General features: G+C 45.1%; 1 protein-coding gene across 5 annotated transcripts in view; it reads left to right on the top strand.

Annotated features, from left to right (window-relative positions):
- The window catches only part of NMNAT3 (nicotinamide nucleotide adenylyltransferase 3), a 79156-nt gene that overhangs the window by 16614 nt on the left and 44543 nt on the right, over window positions 1-17999 (top strand). For 3 of the 5 annotated variants that reach the window (XM_037908998.2, XM_037908999.2, XM_027824907.3), the window contains exon 2: window positions 16150-16301. The exons of 1 other annotated variant lie outside the window; for it this stretch is intronic. In XM_037908998.2, coding sequence (XP_037764926.1) covers window positions 16190-16301 — 112 coding nt within the window. In that variant the 5' untranslated portion in view covers window positions 16150-16189. Of the gene's footprint in view, window positions 1-13424; window positions 13449-16149; window positions 16302-17999 lie in introns of those variants that run through there. One more of the 5 variants, XM_043522332.1, reaches the window with a different exon arrangement.

Consider the following 17999-nt stretch of genomic DNA (forward strand, 5'->3'; position numbering starts at 1 on the left):
CGAAAGCATGGAGCGGCTGCTAAGCATTATGGAGCGCCAAGCGGACTCGATACAGGCACTCGTAGCAATGCAGGCAGAGCACTACCGCGTCCTCCCCCCCCCCCCATGCAGCCCTTGTCCCAAAACTCTTTCCTTTGTGCCCCCATGTCACCTCCAGCCCACTTTCCCCCACATCCAGGTTCTTATTGCCTCCAACACCTGTAGCTTCATCACCCAGCCCTGCAAACTACGACCCTTACCCACTGCACTGAACCCCTATCACCATGCATTTTAGCCAGCCTGAAGTGCAGCACTCATTGCACAGCACTCCAGACAGGAAGGCTGAGTATGAGAACAAGACATGCGCAAATCTGTGACTGAACCGTCTCCCACCCCACCCCCTTGCCCTTTCTGTTCCCAAGCAGTTATGTTTCTTTCCAATAAATGGATTTTTTGGCTTTGAAAACATTCTTTATTATTGCATTAAGTAAAAGATACCATAGCCCAGGAAAGCAACAGGCACTGCAAGTCAGTGTAGCAAACACAGATTCCTACTAACATTGGAACCGCCGCTCCTCACTCCCATGAAGGGCACCAAACATTACTGGTGGCTTTCAGCCTCAAATTGTTCCATCAAATGCATTCCTAATCCTTGCAGTCCCGTGCTGGGCCCTTCTAATAGCCCTACCCTCTGGCTGTTCAAATTCAGCCTCCAGGTGTTGAACCTCCGAGTTCCATGTCTGAATGAATCTTTCACCCTTCCCTTCACAAATGTTATGGAGGGTACAACACGCGGATATAACCATGGGGATGTTGTCATCAGCCAGGTCCAACTTCCCATATGGACAGTGCCAGGGGCCCTTTAAACTTCTATCGTCATAAGTTCATAACAGCAGAAATCTCTCTACATAGAAAATGGGTAGATAACAAGCTACACATACAGTCCTGCAGCAGCACAGATGCAGGGATGCAGTTGTGCCACTGTAGCACTCATTCTGCACTGACTCAGCCTGTTGTTGAACCACTCCTGGCTGCTGTCAAGGCTCCCTATTCAGGGTTTCATGAGCCACGACATGGATGGGTAAGCAGGGTCTCCAAGGAACACAATGGTCATTTGAACTTCCCCTACGGTGATCTTCTGGTCTGGAAAGAAAGTCCCAGCTTACAGTTTCCTGAACAGACCAGTGGTTCAAAAGGTGCATGCATCATGCACCTTTCCGGGCCAGCCTGCGTTAATGTCAATGAAATGCCCACGGTGATCCACAAGTGCCTGGAGCAACCATAGAGAAATACCCCTTCCGATTAACGTGCTTGGAGGCTAGGTGGGCTGGTGCCAGAATATGCGTCCCATCTATCGCCCCTCCACAGTTAGGGAAACCCATTTGTGCAAAGCCAGCCACAATGTCATGCACGTTGCCCAGAGTCATGGTGGTTCTGAGCAGGATGCAATTAATGGCCCTGGAAACTTGTATCAACACTATTCCAACGGTAGACTTTCCCACTCCAAACTGGATAGCGACTGATCAGTAGTTGTCTTGAGTAGCCAGCTTTCAGATTGCAATAGCCACCTGCTTCTCCACTGGCAGGGCAACTCTCAATCTCATGTCCTTGCCCTGCAGGGCTGGGGTGAGCTCATTACACAGTCCCATGAAAGGTTTCAGAATAACAGCCGTGTTAGTCTGTATTCGCAAAAAGAAAAGGAGTACTTGTGGCACCTTAGAGACTAACCAATTTATTTGAGCATAAGCTTTCGTGAGCTACAGCTCACTTCATCGGATGAAGTGAGCTGTAGCTCACGAAAGCTTATGCTCAAATAAATTGGTTAGTCTCTAAGGTGCCACAAGTACTCCTTTTCTTTTTAGTCCCATGAAAGTGGCTTTTCTCATCTGAAAGTTCTGCAGCCACTGCTCGTCATCCCAGACTTACATGACAATGTGATCCCACCACTCAGTGCTTGTTTTCCGAGCCTAAAAGCGGCATTTCATGGTGGTGAGCATGTCCGTGAATGCCACAAGCAGTCTTGTGTCGGATGCATTACGCGAGTTGACATCATCGTCGGACTCCTCACTGTCAGTTTGTAGCTTAAGGAGTAACTCAACTGCCAAACGCAACATGCTGGCGAGACCCATCAGCATATTCTTCAGCACTTCGGGCTCCATTCCGGCAGATCTAAAGGGAAGACAGAGCGCAGGGTACAAAAAACATTGAAAGATGGTGCCAAATGTGGATAGAAGCACAGGGATTGCTGGGATGCGAAGCGATGCATCACGGGGGGTTGGAACAAGACCCAGAATGCCCCACACCCCCCTGACCCTTTCCCACAAGCCACAGCACCAAAATGGGAAGAGGTGCTCTGTGGAATAGCTGCCCATAATGCACAGCTCCCAGTGCCGCTGCAAATGTGGCCACGCCAGTGCGCTTGCAGCTGACTGTGTGAACACACTGCAGCACTTTCCCTACTGCGCTTTCCGAGGGCTGGTTTAACTCACAGTGCTCTACAGCTGCAAGTGTAGCCATGCCCTAAGTATCATGGAAACTGTTTGGCAGTTCAGCAGGTGGGACTCTTCACTCTGTCAGTACTGAATCAGTGCCTTGGTATATTGCTAAGGGGCACTGGACTGTTGTATGAGACCTAAAACACAAGTTCTGAGCCTTTGTTTCCATTAAAATTCACATATTACTTTTTGTAATATAGTTGTAAAAGCAGGGGTGTTTCTTGAGTTCAGATTTCTCCAAGGTAATTTAATTCTACCTACCTGCATCTCCCCTGCAGTTTCAGTTGAATAGAGTATTTTTCTTCATTTCTTGTCTTAAATTTCTGTGTAGGGCTACTGTACATTAAGTAGCTACTGCAGAGCTGGTTGCATTTAAGTATGGAGTAAAGCATTCTCCTAAGTTCCCTTACAGGGATGTTTGGATGAGCACATAGATAATGAATGTGTTTAGAGATCCCTGGATGAAAGGAACTGTATTCTTACATATTAAAGCTTTAGTTTAAACCATAAATAAGTGTAGTAGTTTTAAATCTGGAAGAAGGGTATAGTATGGGACTTAAATAAAATCATTATCTTAGAAATCACATCTTGGACAGCTTTGAGGCTATGTATTGCCTAAGCCTAACATCACCTCTGGATGGTAGCTAAATATTATCCCCATTTTATAGATAAAGAGATGGATAAGGATGTGAATTTCTGAAGTGGTGAATGACTGATGTTTCCATTAAAGTCAGTGGGAGTATTGCAACCGCAGAACCTCTGAAAATAAACCCATAAATTATTGTAAGGATCATGGTCGCATAGGTACTCTGTAACATAACTAGCGATAGAACCCAGAACTCCTGACAGCACTCAGTTTTAGCCACAAGGTTATCCTCCCCAACTATTTGTTTTATTTCCTATAGAACTCTCTCAGACTGCAATGTATTTGTGACTGGCTGGTATGTATCTACTCTTAGATGCCTGCAAAACAAAACAAACACGTATCTGCAGTTAAAATTGTTGAATTACTTATGCACAACTTCCCTCAAAAGGACGTATTCCTCTCTCTCTTTCAATTCTAAGATAGAGTATGTAGGAGAGGGGGTGCAAATTGTATCTTTTTCTGAAAACCGTTAATGGCACACCCATTTAATCAGAGCAGTTGCTGGGGAATAAATTCAGCATAGTTGATTTCACTGACTAAGCACTATATAGATGTTGCACCTGGTGATGTTTGCACACTTATTTACATTAACTAACAGGTGCAAATTGGTGTTTGTTGACATATAGTTAAATTGGTGCAGGCTTTTACTAAATGCTACATCCCTGCGATTAAACAAGTGAAACAATGTACTATTCAGAACTGTTTTAATGGTTTGTACAATGCTTATTTTTATGTAACAGATGAAATAAATGTCAGCCTCCTGGCACAAAGTGTAAGGATTTGACAGTTGAGATGGTCATTTAATTGACAAGTTTATTTCTACTCTGTGTGACTAGTTAAGGCAGTTCTACTGTATATGCATGTAAGTAAACGAGATGTTTTATATTTATTGAAAGTTTAAAGGTATTTGAAGCCATATCAACAACAGAACTCAGTAAATTGTAAAAGAACATGTGTCTACATTGGGGTAGACATAAGGCTCATTGCTCAAGAGAAATTTGTGGTGTTTAAAATTCTTTTTCCTCGTCTTGGTACTGGAAGATTTTTTCTATTGATGTAAAGAGTGAGAGCTTGGGTTTTTTTTCAGGAGAAAGAGTTTCTAGTCAGTTGCACTCTAGCTTGAACAGCTTTTGTAGAACTTATGATCTATTTCCATTCAGGCCTAGAGCCTTCTCAGTAGTTTTCTAAAACAAGCACATTTGTTTTTCAGTTCTTTAGCTCCATCAGTACAGCTGACATACTCCCCGTTGGGGAAAAGGTAAATTGCCCAATCTTGCCTCGAATCTGGGAGATCAAATCCTTCCTTTTTATAATAGTAGTTAAAGTTAACATTTCCCTTGCATTTGATTTCTCTCAGGAGCTTAGATGAAAAGGCAGTTAACACTCTTCATCCTGTTCTCTTTGCTATAACTCTGCTTGATTTTAAGCCTTTAGTTAATTAATGTCATACAGAAAGTTGTGCAGATGTGTGCTTTGTCTACACCTGAGAATAACCTCATCCAGCAGTCAGTGTAGATATACAGGGGGTCCCTGGTATACATCTCTCACTTATCCGTTGTTTCTGATATCCATCGCTCATCAATAGGGGAACATGTTCCGATTTATGTTGGTCCTGATTTGCATATCTGTCGTTTGCACGGATCGGGACTGATATAAATTAGAACATGTTCCCCTCTTGTATAGTACAGTACTGTACTTGCGTCCACCGGCCTCGGTCAAGGCTTATTACCTACGGAGAACGTTCTCCATGCTGATTAAGGAGACAGCTGGTGAAGGAAAGCCCAGTGTAAAGGAGTTTTGGAAGTCCTACAACATCTTGAATGTCATGCAAAACATTGCCGCGTCATGGGAAGAGGTCACTTCACAATGTATATATGGCATTTGGCGCTGTGCATGGCCAGATGCTGTCCACAGCTTTGTGGGATTTGATGTCATTCCTGCTCTCGAGCAAGAAATTGTCAAGTTGGCAAAGAATGTCGGCTTCGAGAAGGTGGAGGAGGAGGGTGTACAGGAGTTGTTGGAGTCTCATGCTGAGCAAATGTGGAACTGATTGAGCTGGACCAGTAATGGATATCCGAAAAAAGCAAGAATGATGATGACATAGGGCAGGAAGCCAGGAGTCTGACAACAAAGAAATTCTCCCGTTTCTTTGGATTGCTCGATGAGATGATGGAAATCATATAGAGCAGTGATCCTTTTCGTGAACGGTCTGCCAAAGTCTGAAGGGCTCTCAATGATGCAGTGGCTTGCTACAGGGAGATCTATCGTTCAAAGATTCATGCAGGAGAGCAAATGTCAATAAAATCCTTTTTTAAGACTTCTGCAACCAAAAGCCAGCCACGGAAAAGCCAGCCCAAGAAAACTTAGCTACCCTACCTAAGTTTAGTGTAATTGATACTGTTTTATACTGTATTACTGTATTGTATTACTATAATAAAATGTTCTATGTGTTTGAACGGCATTAGTAGGGTTCTGCATTATTTTCTTCAGTGTTTTATGTGTAAAATGTGTACTGTAGAACCTGTCATTGTAAAATGCTACTCTGTTTAGGCGAAAAGAACATTGTCATAGGTGGGTGTGGTGAAGTTGTGAATGCATCCCCCCCTTATTCCATTATTTCTTATGGGGAAAAATTCCCTGGTATATCTCGTTTCAGTATCCATCGCCCTTTCCAAGAGCGCAACCCCAGTGTATACAAGGGACCCCCTGTATTAGTGCATATCTCTATGCGTAGACAGCTTCAAGAAAGGATAACACTATCTCAATTAGTGCAAATCCTAACCTGCCTTGGTCTGTGTTTAGGGGTTGGCACTGGGTCAGGTACCCTGACTGCTGAATCAGGGCTATTCCTGTGGCCATATCTACACTACAAACTTTGGTCAGCTCACATTATGTCAGCATACATCTGCTGAAGTTTGTAAATCACTCGGGCATGTGCATACTTGACTACTTGCACCGGCACTGTGCATGCTTATCCTGAGTGCTTGTGCATGGCTGGAGCACCCATGGAAAAAAATTAACTGGTGCTTAGCACCCACCAGCAGCCAACCTCCCCTTCCTCCCCCCCCCCCACCGACTCCTGCCTGCTGATGGCCCTGCCAATCAACTCCTCCCCCTCCCTCCCAGTGCCTCCCACCCGCTGTGGCGTGGGGGAGGCACTGGGAGGGAGGAAGAGGGGGGAGTGGGGACGGGGTGTGTTAGGGGGAGGGAGTGGAGCAGGGGTGGGAAGAGGCAGGGTGGGGACTTGGGGGAATGGGTGGAGTGGGAGCGGGCCTGGGGCTGAGTGGGGATTGAGCACCACTGGGAAAAATTAGAAGCTGGCGCCTGTGCTGGAAGGGACCTTGAGAGGTCATCTATTCCAGTCCCCTGCACTCATGGCAGAACTAAGTATTATCTAGACTATTCCTGACAGGCGTGTGTTTAACCTGCCCTTAAAAATCTCCAGTGATGGGGATTCCACAACCCCCCTAGAATGTCTTTGGGGGTCAGTTTACTGAGGGACAGCGAAAAACAAGTCAAGGTTGTTGGTGGTGGTCTTGGAGCTGCAGATGGCGGAGTGCTACTTTTGGGCCTGAGAAATGAGCACTGATTGGTGGGATTGTATCATAATGTAGGTTTGGGTCAACGAGCAATGGCTGCAGAACTTTCAGATGTAAAAAGCCACATTCCTAGATCTGTGTGCTGGGCTTGCCCCAGCCCTCCAGGGCAGGGACACCAAAATGAGAGCTGCACTGACAGTGGAGAAGGGATTGGCATTTTATTCCTTGAGGAATTCTGTTCCAAAAAATTAAAAATGCTGTGCACAATATTTTAAAATTCTGCATATTTTATTTGTCAAAACAACACAATGTAATCATGCCAATTTCAATTATTTTGGTAATTTATTTCAAATATCTGTCAGCAAGTATGTCTGTAACAATAGAGATAACAAAAAAGATTCAGGAAATGTTTTATGACAAATAGATTGCTTATTAATATAAAACTTTGAGTAATTAAGGCTACGTTTTAGTCACTGGTATTTTTAGTAAAAGTCATGGACAGGTCATGGGCAGTAAAGAAAAATTCACAGCCTGTGACCTGTCCATGACTTTTACTATTTACCCTTGACTAAAACTTGGGGAGGGGGGTATCTGGGGAGGGAAGCCTGGGTGCTTGGGGGTCAGGGGAGTGGCATCGTGCAGCCCGGGACCCCTGCAGCTGCTGGGGGGAGGGGTTGGCAGGCCAGCAGTTTCCCTACCTGGCTACGCACCTTCCTCCCACCCCATCAGCAGAATTTGGGTGTGGGAGGGGGTTGGGATAGAGTGAGGCGGGCTCTGGGCAGTGCTTACCTGGGGGCTTCCCAAAGCAGCAACATCCCCCTTGCTCAGCTGCTAGGCAGAGGTGTGGCCAGGCAGCTCTGCACGCTGCTTCCACCTGCAGGCACTGCCCCCACCGCTCCCGTTGGCTGCGGTTCCCTTTGCTATCCCAGGCCTTTATGCCTTCCTACCTTCTTTGAGCTCCCTCCTTTTCTAGCAGACCTATATTGGTTGCAGTTGTGAGTGCCAGCCTCCATGATAGTCAGTTGTGGCAGCTGCATGAGGGTGGGGTCAGGGTGCTTGCCTGTAAGCAGAAGAGGCTCTCCTCTCCCTTCTGCCACTGCTCAGTGTGGGGTTTGTAGACCAGTTACACTGCTTCTTGTGTCTTGTTGCCTCATAGGTATTATGGAGGGGGAAAGCTGCCACCAGGGTGGAGATAGAGCAGCTGATTCCTGACTTTGAACAGCCAGACACAAGGACTGTTACAAGAGCCCAACTTGGAGTTGTGTGGTTGAAGAAGGTTGGAAAGAGCACCTCAGTGGTCAGCTACGATAGTGTTCTGTGCTGGTGTTTTATGGGTGCTGCTAAGAACTGTGTAATGCTTGTTGTACGGGTTTGTAAATGTGACTAGGTGTTTTCCTGAAGCTATGCATTATGTGGTGCTTGCTATATGTTTACAAGTACTGTTTGCTTTGACTACCGCTATGCATTATTGCAGTATTGGTTGTGAAGTAATAAAGATAATTTGATTCTCCAAAAATAGAACTTTATTGAGTGGGGAAAAAACAGTATGGAAAACCAGTGTGCAAACCCCCAGGCAATGTTATACAAATTTTTAACATAATTTAGTGGGTGAAAATATAAAATTAGAAAGGAAATAAACATTAGTATATTTGAGTATACATACGCCAACTATGCTTATAGTCCATTGTACGCATACGCCAACCGTGCTTCTCACAGGTCAGTGTATGTAAACTGTGTTTTTTCTTGCTGTTCCCTAGCATAGAGTGGAGGGGTAATGATGTGCACTGAGATACCACGTGGTATGTTAGAGGAGTGTAGGGAGCAGCGACCATGGTGTTCTCTAAAGCCTGCAAAGGGTGAAAACTCGGATTATTTAAGCCTGTAGGTCAACCTGAGTCTGCAGCATTTGGATTTGCTGCCTCAGAAGACCCATGTCCTGATGCATTTCCCTCTTCTTGACCTGCTGAGACTTCTGGGCCTTTTTCTTGTCCTCCCTTTTTCCATGTTGTCAGACACATTGGCCTTCCAAGCCCTTTGGTCACGGTCCAGTGCAGCAGTGGCTTGAGAATCTTGCAGAACATGTCCTCCCTAGTCCTCTTCCTTCTATTTCCCCTGCCCTCCTGCCTAATCCAATAGGGGACTAAAAGGCAGATGTCGGCTCTACCTCTGTTTGTCGGCTCTACCTCTGTATGGCATGCAGTTCCTTGTAGAAGCGGCAGGTCTGCTTCATAGCATGAAATCTGTTGTTGGCCTCCTCGGCCTTGTTGTATGCCTGGCGAAGTTTCTTTGCTGTGACGCGGCACTGCTACTGATCCCTGTTGTACCCCTTTGCCTGCATCTCCCATGCAATCTAGTTGTAGATGTTCACATTTCTGTGGCTGGTCCGTAGCTGTGCTTGCACAATCCTTTCTCTACACAGGCCCAGGAGATCCAGTACTTCCTGTTTACTCCAGGCAGGCGCTTGTCACTGTTAGGCAGTTGCACGCAACAAGGGTGAGCTGCTAGGTGTACTCGCTGAGGAGTGATTAGGAAAAGGCATTTCAAAAACATGCAGGGGGATGGGGGGCAGGGACTACATCTGTTCTCTGTGACCTCGGGGCAGTGAAGTTTAAAGTTTTGCGACCAGTCCAGAGCGATCACTGTCACAAGGAATGGGGCATTGTGGGACAGCTGCTGGAGGACCTTTAGGGTCAACACAAGTTATATAGTATCTACTCCTGAGAGTATTCTGTGGAAAAAAAAAAAGTAAAAATTATGCGCAGAATATTTTAAAATTCTACAAATTTTATTTGTCAAATAGATGTGGAGGCTATCTGGGTGTGGGCAGCTCAGTGGAGGATCCAGATTGGGGGGAGGGGGGAGATTTGGATCCACAGGGGCTTGTTGGGGGCTTCTGGGTGCAATGGTAATGGGATTCTGCAGCGGGGTCCAGGTGAAGGTGATTGGGGCTCAGCGGGAGGGTCTGGATGTGGGGGGCCTAGTTGGGGGTCCTGATGCTGGCGGAGTGGGTCTCAGTGGGGTTGGGATCCAGGTGCGGGTGGCTTGTCGGCGTGGTTCAGGTGCAGAGGGAGTGGGGCTTTTTGGGGGGGGGTTCTGAGTGTGGGGGCATGAAGCTTAGTGGGAGGGTCTGGGTATGAGGGGTTCTGGATGCATGGGAGTTGGGCGGGGTTATAGAGGGATCCCTCCCCCTGCAGCTGAGGAGCTATGGATGCTGGAAGCTGGTGTGGGGGGAGTTTGAAGAGCTTCCTGCAGCTCGGGGAGAAATCTGGGGGTTGGTCTGACCCGGATCCGGATGCCATGCAGGGGAAGAGGAAGTCCCATCCTCCCCCATCAAGGACTAGCAGCTGAGCCCGGTGCAAGGTAGGAGCCCCCAGCCGGGTCTTCCCCAGTCCTGCCTACTGCCTCACAGTGATTTACCTCTCTGCTGGCTGCCCTGGGCACCCAAATCATACTGCTGGGGAGGGTTGCATGACTGTTGTGGCTTCCCCATCAGAAAGTCATCTTTCTGCGGGGAAACAAAGAAATCTGTGAGGGACATAAATTCTGTGCATGCACAGTGGCGCAGAATTTCCCCAGCAGTAAGTATCCTCACTTACACTGTTGACCTCGGTAGGTCAACCATGGCTCTATGCAATTTGAGGAGGGGTTTTATTGCATCGCTGTAGTGAGGTGCTTGTGTCAGCCAAAGAAAAAGTTGAATGTAGACATGAGCACAAATAGTTCTATACAAAGTGACTTACATTGTAGTGTAGACCAGGCCTGAGTCTTAGGTTCATTTTGAGTGTTTTCCTCTCCTGGCACACGTCTTCTTTAGATACTTAATCTGGGGTAGATACAAACGCTATGTCACACTAGGAAGCTAGAAATCTCCTCTTTCCAGTGGCATAAAGCTTCAGCTCCTAGCCATGTGGTGCTACAAAATATTGGGGTTTAAGTGGTCATGATTTAACATTACAGGAAAACTGTTATGTGCCCTAGGATTTAATTTTGCTTGAATTGGGATGCAATAAGTGGAAGGGGGGGGTCTCCTTCATTTCGGGAAGTTTTTTTTGTTTTGTTTTTAATGGCAGCTATCTAAAGCTGCTCAGGGGATTGGAACCTTTATGTCCAGCAAAATTTGCCAGATTAGAGATGAAAGGAAGATGATGATATTGGTGCAATTAGACCAGCAGGGACTCTTGTGCTGTCCCCCCTCCCCGCCTTGGTTTAAAAGAGAAGGTGCTGACAGCATGAGGGCACCTCCCATTTGGAATGCATCTCCCTTCCCTCCCCTGGTCTGAAATAACCTAAGCCTGCTTGCCTTCCAAGCACACTGCAAAGCCCATCTATTTGAGTGGGCTGTCAAGAAGGGCTAAAGCCCTTGGGGGTGGGTTTTCTGTTTGGGGACAAAGTGGGCTGGGAGGTTTAATTCATGTGGGGCCTGCTGAGTGTTGATTAGGATTGTCAGGGTTCTCTCCCCACTCTGAACTCTAGGGTATAGATGTGGGGACCCGCATGAAAGACCCCCTAAGTTTATTTCTACCAGCTTAGGTTAAAACTTCCCCAAGGCACCAATTCTTTGTCCTTGGAGGGTATGCTGCCACCACCAAGTGATTTAACAAAGAATCAGGGAATGGACCACTTGGAGTTCCTATTTCCCCAAAATACGCCCCCAAGCCCTTACATCCCCTTTCCTGGGCAGGCTTGAGAATAATATCCTAACCAATTGGTTACAAAGTGATCGCAGACCCAAACCCTGGGTCTTAGGACAATAGAGAAATCAGTCAGGTTCTTAAAAAGAAGGATTTTATTTAAAAAAAAAAAAAAAAAAGGTAAAAATCATCTCTGTAAAATCAGGATGTAAAATAACTTTACAGGGTAATAAAAGATTCAAAACCACAGCAGAACTTCCTCTAGGCTTAGTTTCAAAGTTACAAAAAACAGGAATAAACCTCCCTCCAGCAAAGGAAAAATTCACAAGCAAAACAAAAGATAATCTAACACGCCTTGCTTGGCTTTTACTTACAATTTTTATAATATGAGAGACTTTTAGGATGGTTTATAGGAGAAGGAGTTTTCTAACCTGATGCTTCTCTGTTTCCCAAGAGAATACACACAACAAAGCCTTCCCCCCCCCCCCCCCCCCGATTTGAAAGTATCTTCTTTCCCCATTGGTCCTTTGGTCAGGTGCCAACCAGGTTATTTGAGCTTCTTAACCCCTTACAGGTAAGGAGGAATTCTAGGCTACCCTTAGCTGCATGGCTGTGCAAGGATACAATGTGTTGGGTCGTAGGAGGAGTTGCTTTGTAACTCCTCATTATTGTGCATTTAAATTGATGTCAGTGGAGCTTAGAGCTATGCATGGGTGTTATTTTGTTAGGCACTTTTAAGTCAAAATGAAAATAAATACTTGGTTTGTACTAGCAGTGCTGTCTGGTTATTACCAATAAAAATGTACTTTTTGAGTCCACCTTTAGAGTCCGTGAAGTATAAATATGTAAAACCAGGGACTGAGCTTTCCAGGGAATGTAGAAATCTTTCCCAGGTGGGAAGGAACCATCCACTTCTGTGGAATATAAATACACTTTAATTAAAAATAAATTCCATTTATAACCTTCGTGGGGGCAAAAGAAAGCTGTGAAGCATAAATCAAGTATAACCAATGCAGTAATGTCTTCCTAAGTCTGCAAAGAAACAGCTCTGGTGTCACTGCCTCTGCTGGCAGAAGGGAGTGTGGCTGCCGCGGTTGTTCCTAGGAATAGGGAGCCCCAGGAGGAGTGGGGGACACAACCACTCCAGAGGAGGGCTCTGTGTGTTTATAGTGCTGACATCATCTGCCGTCTGCGCACAGGGCTCCGTGGAGGCTTGGGCTGGGGAGGAACAGCATAAACTGAGTTATTGAGGCCAGGTGATCCCCAGTAACGACAACTTGGCCTGGCTTGAACTGATTTATTGGCTGGGGGTCGGAGGGCGGGGGGGAGAAGCATTGATTGATTTGCTGCCAATATAGGGAGGGCAGCAGAGTTCATCCAGCAAAAATTTGGGGTCTTTGGTGAATGCTTAGACAGGCTGGCAATAGGGTGGATTGATTGAGATCAATGATTTTAATCATTTAAATCATGAATTTTAAATGTGTTTTGCATTTGTACTTTTTAGTTATTTTCCTAAAGAAAGGTTGATTCTTATTGGTCAGGAACCACTGACATGTTGATTTGCAACTAAATATAGTCTTTACACTAAATATGGTGCTTCTTTTTGCTATGTCTATACTCTTTTACGCAAATATATAGCTTGATTTATGTGTATTCGGATTTTTACTTTTTTATTATGCTAGAAAATGGTGAATCTTATATCTTATTTACTAGATGAATATTTTTTTCCAAGTTCTATTTGGATGGAAATTAAAATTCAATTAAAAATACACAAAACCAGATTTTTTAATTAGGTAAATAGAGCCAGCTTAATTGGTCTGGATACATAAGAAAAATATTTTATCAAAACGTGGTTTGCATTTAAGACTAACTGATTCATTAAACAAGGGAAGTACTGTATTATCTGTAGTTAGTGAACTGAACTGATTGTTTTTGGTCACCATGTCATTCAAGATTTTAGAACTAGTAAATCTCATCATCTCACGCCTAGTTTTTATTCATAGATTGGGAGAGGAAAACAAGCTTTTCTGCTTTTTCAATTGCCACTCAGTTTCTTGATTTTGAATGAACTAGTCACTGGACTGAAGTAGTTGAATAAACTGAAATGAAAAAAAATACTCCCTCTCTGCACTGCAGAAGAGGCTACTATTGTCAGAAGGTGGTTTAGCACTTCAACAAACTCTGGTTCCAGGTGCTTAGCCAGTGACTTCAGCAATTTGGCTTTCTTTAAAAATTGGCAGCAAATGTGTACTGCTTAATATATTTATTGCCATATCATTACATTTAAGCTGTTCTGAGTAAAAACAGGCGGTGAAGGGGAGAAGAGGCTTCCTCATTATGGATCATTAAGGGTCACCTATACTACGACAATAATCATGTTGGAGAACCTGAACACAGGTTTGACTTGCTGTGTAGATGGATCTAGCTGTGCTGTAACCATATCCCTGAATCATGCTATAGCCCTTGTTGACAAACACGTCAAACCAATCTAATAGCTTTCTTTGACAGGGTAACAAGCCTTGTGGATGGGGGGAAGCGGTATATGTGGTATATCTTGAATTTAGTAAGGCTTTTGATACTGTCTCACATGACCTTCTTATAACAAACTAAGGCAGTGGCCCTAACAAACTAGGGCCACCGCTTGTTCAGGGAAAGCCCCTGCTGGCCGGGCCGTTTTTTTTACCTGCCGTGTCTGCAGGTTCGCCCAATCATGGCTCCCTCTGGCCACGATTTGTCGCTTCAGGCCAATGGGGGCTGCAGGAAGTGGCGTGGGCCAAGGGATGTGCTGCTGCCCTTCCTGCAGCCCCCATTTGCCTGGAGCGGCAAACCGCGGCCAGTGGGAGCCGCAGTCGGCCGAACCTGTGGACGCGGCAGGTAAACAAACCTGTCCAGCTCACCAGGGGCTTTCCCTGAACAAGCGGCGGCCCTAGTTTGAGAACCGCTGAACTAGGGAAATACAACCTAGATGAAGCTACAATAAGGTAGGTGCATAACTGGCTGGAAAACTCTTCCCAGAGAGAAGTGGTCAGTGGTTCACAGTCAAGCTGGAATGGCATATTAAGTGGGGTCCCTCAGGGCTCAGTTCTGGATCCGATTCTGTTCAATGTCTTCATCAGTGATTTAGATAGTGGCATAGGGAGTACACTTACACTGCTGACTCATATTTAACTCTGTAACATTCGTATATCCCAGAATGATGATTGATATTTTTCTATTAGCAGGAATTTTGTAAGCAAGGCACAGGAAGTAATTCTCCCGTTCTAGTCTGCGGGTTTGTTTAGTCTAGAGAAGAGAAGACTGAGCGAGGACATGATAACAGTTTTTAAGTACATAAAAGGAGGAGGGAGTAAATTGTTCGTGTTAACCTCTGAGGATAGGACAAGAAGCCTTAAATTGCAATAAGGGCTGTTTAGGTTGGACATTAGAAAAAACTTCCTAACTGTCAGAGTGGTTAAGCACTGGAATAAATTGTGTAGGGAGGTTGTGAAGTCTCCATCATTGGATATTTTTAAGAACGAGGTAGATAAATTCCTGTCAGGGATGGTCTAGATCAGGGGTTGGCAACCTTTGAGGTGTGCCAAGTCTTCATTTATTCACTTTAATTTAAGGTTTCGTGTGCCATTAATACATTTTAATGTTTTTAGAAGGTCTCTCTATAAGTCTATATATTCTATAACTAAACTATTGTCATATGTAAAGTAAAAAAGAGTTTCAAAATATTTAAGGAGCTTCATTTAAAATTAAATTTAAATGCTGATCTTATGCTGCTGGCCCACTCAGCCCGCTGCCAGCCTGGGGTTCCGTTCACCTAGACTGGCAGCAGGCTGAGCGGGGCCGGCGGCCGGGACCCTGGCTGGCAAGGGGCTGAGCGGCTCAGCCTGCTGCCACTCAACCCGCTGCTGGTCTGGGGTTCAGTCCACCGGCTCCTGCCAGCCAGGGTTCTGGCTGCCAGCCCCGCTTAGCCCACTACCGGTCTGGGATCCCGGCCCTACCCACATAGAGTGGGTACCTATCTTCTCCCTGGTTCTAGCCCATTCTCTTCCTCTCTCTCTGCACTGAGCTGAGGGTGGGAGTGCACTGAGCACAGGGCTGGGGGTTGGGGTGCAGGGTCTAGCCAGGAGCTAGAATGAGGGAGGGGGCTCAGGGTTGGGGCAGGAGGTTTGGGTGTGGAGTGCTTACCTGGGAAGCTCCCATTTGGTGCAAGGGGTGGGGATGGGAATGTGGAGGGTGCAAGAGTTAGGACATGGGGCGTGAGGGGGCTGGGTATGTGGGGGGTGCAGGAGTCAGGGCTGGGGTTGTGGGGGGTGCAGGGGTCAGGGCAGGAGGCTGGGGTGTGTGGGGAGTGCAGGGGTCAGGTCAGAGGGCTGGGTGTGTGTGAGCTCACGAAAGCTTATGCTCAAATAAATTTGTTAGTCTCCAAGGTGCCACAAGTACTCCTCTTCTTTTTGCGAATACAGATTAACACAGCTGCTACTCTGAAACCTGTCATGATGCAAAAATGTATGTTTTGTAAAAAACATTAAGATCATGAAGGTTTTGGTGATAGCTCTCAAGAGCAATTATCTTGTTCAGAAGACCATTTTATTTTCTGGTAGCATTACCTTCCTAACTTTTCTGTTTCCAGAACATTATTAGGGGTGTGTCCATAGATTTAATTTCTGTACAAATATAGGGTTTTTTGATTTAATACTCACCTGGCATATATTCTGATAGTGCTGTCTGCTGATCTCTTGACATTTTAGTAATGTTCCAATGATGGACAGTTCTGAAAATGGTAATTCATTATTTATTATTGTGAGAAACAGCTGTGGAATACCTCTCTGAGGCAAGAGTTATTTTAATAGTTATTTTTCCTTTAGGGTGAAATGCCGGTCAAGATCTCGGTGTGCAGTATCGGTCATGATGAAGAGCCGGCTACCTCTTGTTCTCCTTGCGTGCGGCTCCTTTAACCCCATCACAAACATGCACATGCGTTTATTTGAGCTGGCTAGAGATCACCTTCATCAAACAGGTCAGTAAGATGGAGTTTGTGCAGCCCTCTTGGGGAACATGGAGTATTTGAAATGAAAGGAAGGTTGGATTTTCCAGTCTCGGAAGTAAGGGCTGATTGGCTGCCATTTTAACATTTTCTCATTTTCATGGTATTATTTTTTGCTAATTAAGTATGAGTCTTTGATAACACACTTGATGGAATGTTAAATAAAGAAATCCTAATGTTGTTACCTCCTCCTGTTGAGTCTAGTTACCCACTGTGGAGATTTCATAACAAGGTGTTTGCACAACTGCAGATAGTTTTGTAAACAGTTTTAAGATCTCATTTGCAGATTTGGAAATTTGCTGCAGGCTTGCTCCAGTGAAAGTGCACCCTTCTTTGGAATGGAGAAGAAGCATTTATGTTGAAATTTCGGCAGTTTTTTGATGATGTAATTTTATATGAAGAAATGGTATAGTTTGCAGTTTTGACTACTAGGCAAAACTGGGAAGGGGAAAAAAGTGAGTTTAATTACTCATTACCCATATTCGTTAAAGGGTAGAACTTTCCTCCTCTAGCAAAACAGTCTACATGAGGGACAGGAGGTCAAAATTTCAGCAAGCTAGGAAGTCTCAGCAGCTAAGCGGCAGTGGGTAGTGGCCTAGAGAATCAGCAGTCTAAAAGAAAGCAAGAATCTGAAGCAGCACAGTGCTGCTAGGAAGGAAAGAATCCTAAAATTGATTAATTCTTAATTCCTGAGTGCTTTCTCCCAGAAATTGTCAGGGAGTGGGGATAAGTAATTGATTGGAAAGAAGTGTGCGGGAGGGAAGAATGGATAGGGAGATAAGGCATTTGAAAGTGGTTGGAGAATAGCAGTAGCAGGAATTGTTTGGTCAAACATGGGGATCCAGAAATGCTGCTAACCTGCATTGGTTAGAGAGCAGCAATTGCATGCTAATAGCATGCTTTAAGAGGAAACTGAGTGGGTTTTCTGGATGGAGAATTGCTAAGCTGCCTTTGTTTTACTAAAGGGTTTCAATCATCTAGGAGCATCAGAACTAAATAGTTAAAGGAGGTTTGAAGTGGGCTTCCCTTCTTTTGGGTTACTGCTGCCCCTGCTGTACAGTTGGACAGAGAGAGGTTGCACAGGGGTAGGAGTGGGTCATCTGCTCCAATATGGCAGGCAGCACAGCTGAGGTGGTGTGAAGTGGGAAACAATCTGATACTGGAACAGGCCAGTGGCTGATTGCTTTCCCTGAAGCTAGGACTGAACCTGGAAATGAATTATGACTGTCTGAATCACAGTTCATTCCCTGGTCTTCTCTGGCAGATTGTTAAATCACAATTTAGCCCAAATTTTATTAGAAATGTACCTTTGGAAGATTGAAATGAAAGTTTTGCTTTGCAGTGTGACATTCAGTTCTTTGATGTGTGATAGTGTTGTTGAATTGAAATTGAATGAGTTAGGCTGTTGTTGTGTCAGTGTGGTAAGTTGTGGGGTTAGTGGGCTAATGTTTGGTGATTGGTATTGTGAGGGATGTAACTTGTTATTTTTACTTTTTCATTTAATCAGTGCTGTCAAGGTTCCTTCCCCACTCTGAATTCTAGGGTACAGATGTGGGGACCTGCATGAAAGACCCCCTAAGCTTATTCTTACCAGCTTAGGTTAAAAGCTGCCACCACCAAAGTGTTACACAAAGAAAAGGGAAAGAGTCCACTTGGAAACGTCTTTCTCCC

This window comes from Chelonia mydas, chromosome 9 (genome assembly GCF_015237465.2).
Source record: "Chelonia mydas isolate rCheMyd1 chromosome 9, rCheMyd1.pri.v2, whole genome shotgun sequence".
NCBI lineage: Eukaryota > Metazoa > Chordata > Testudines > Cheloniidae > Chelonia > Chelonia mydas.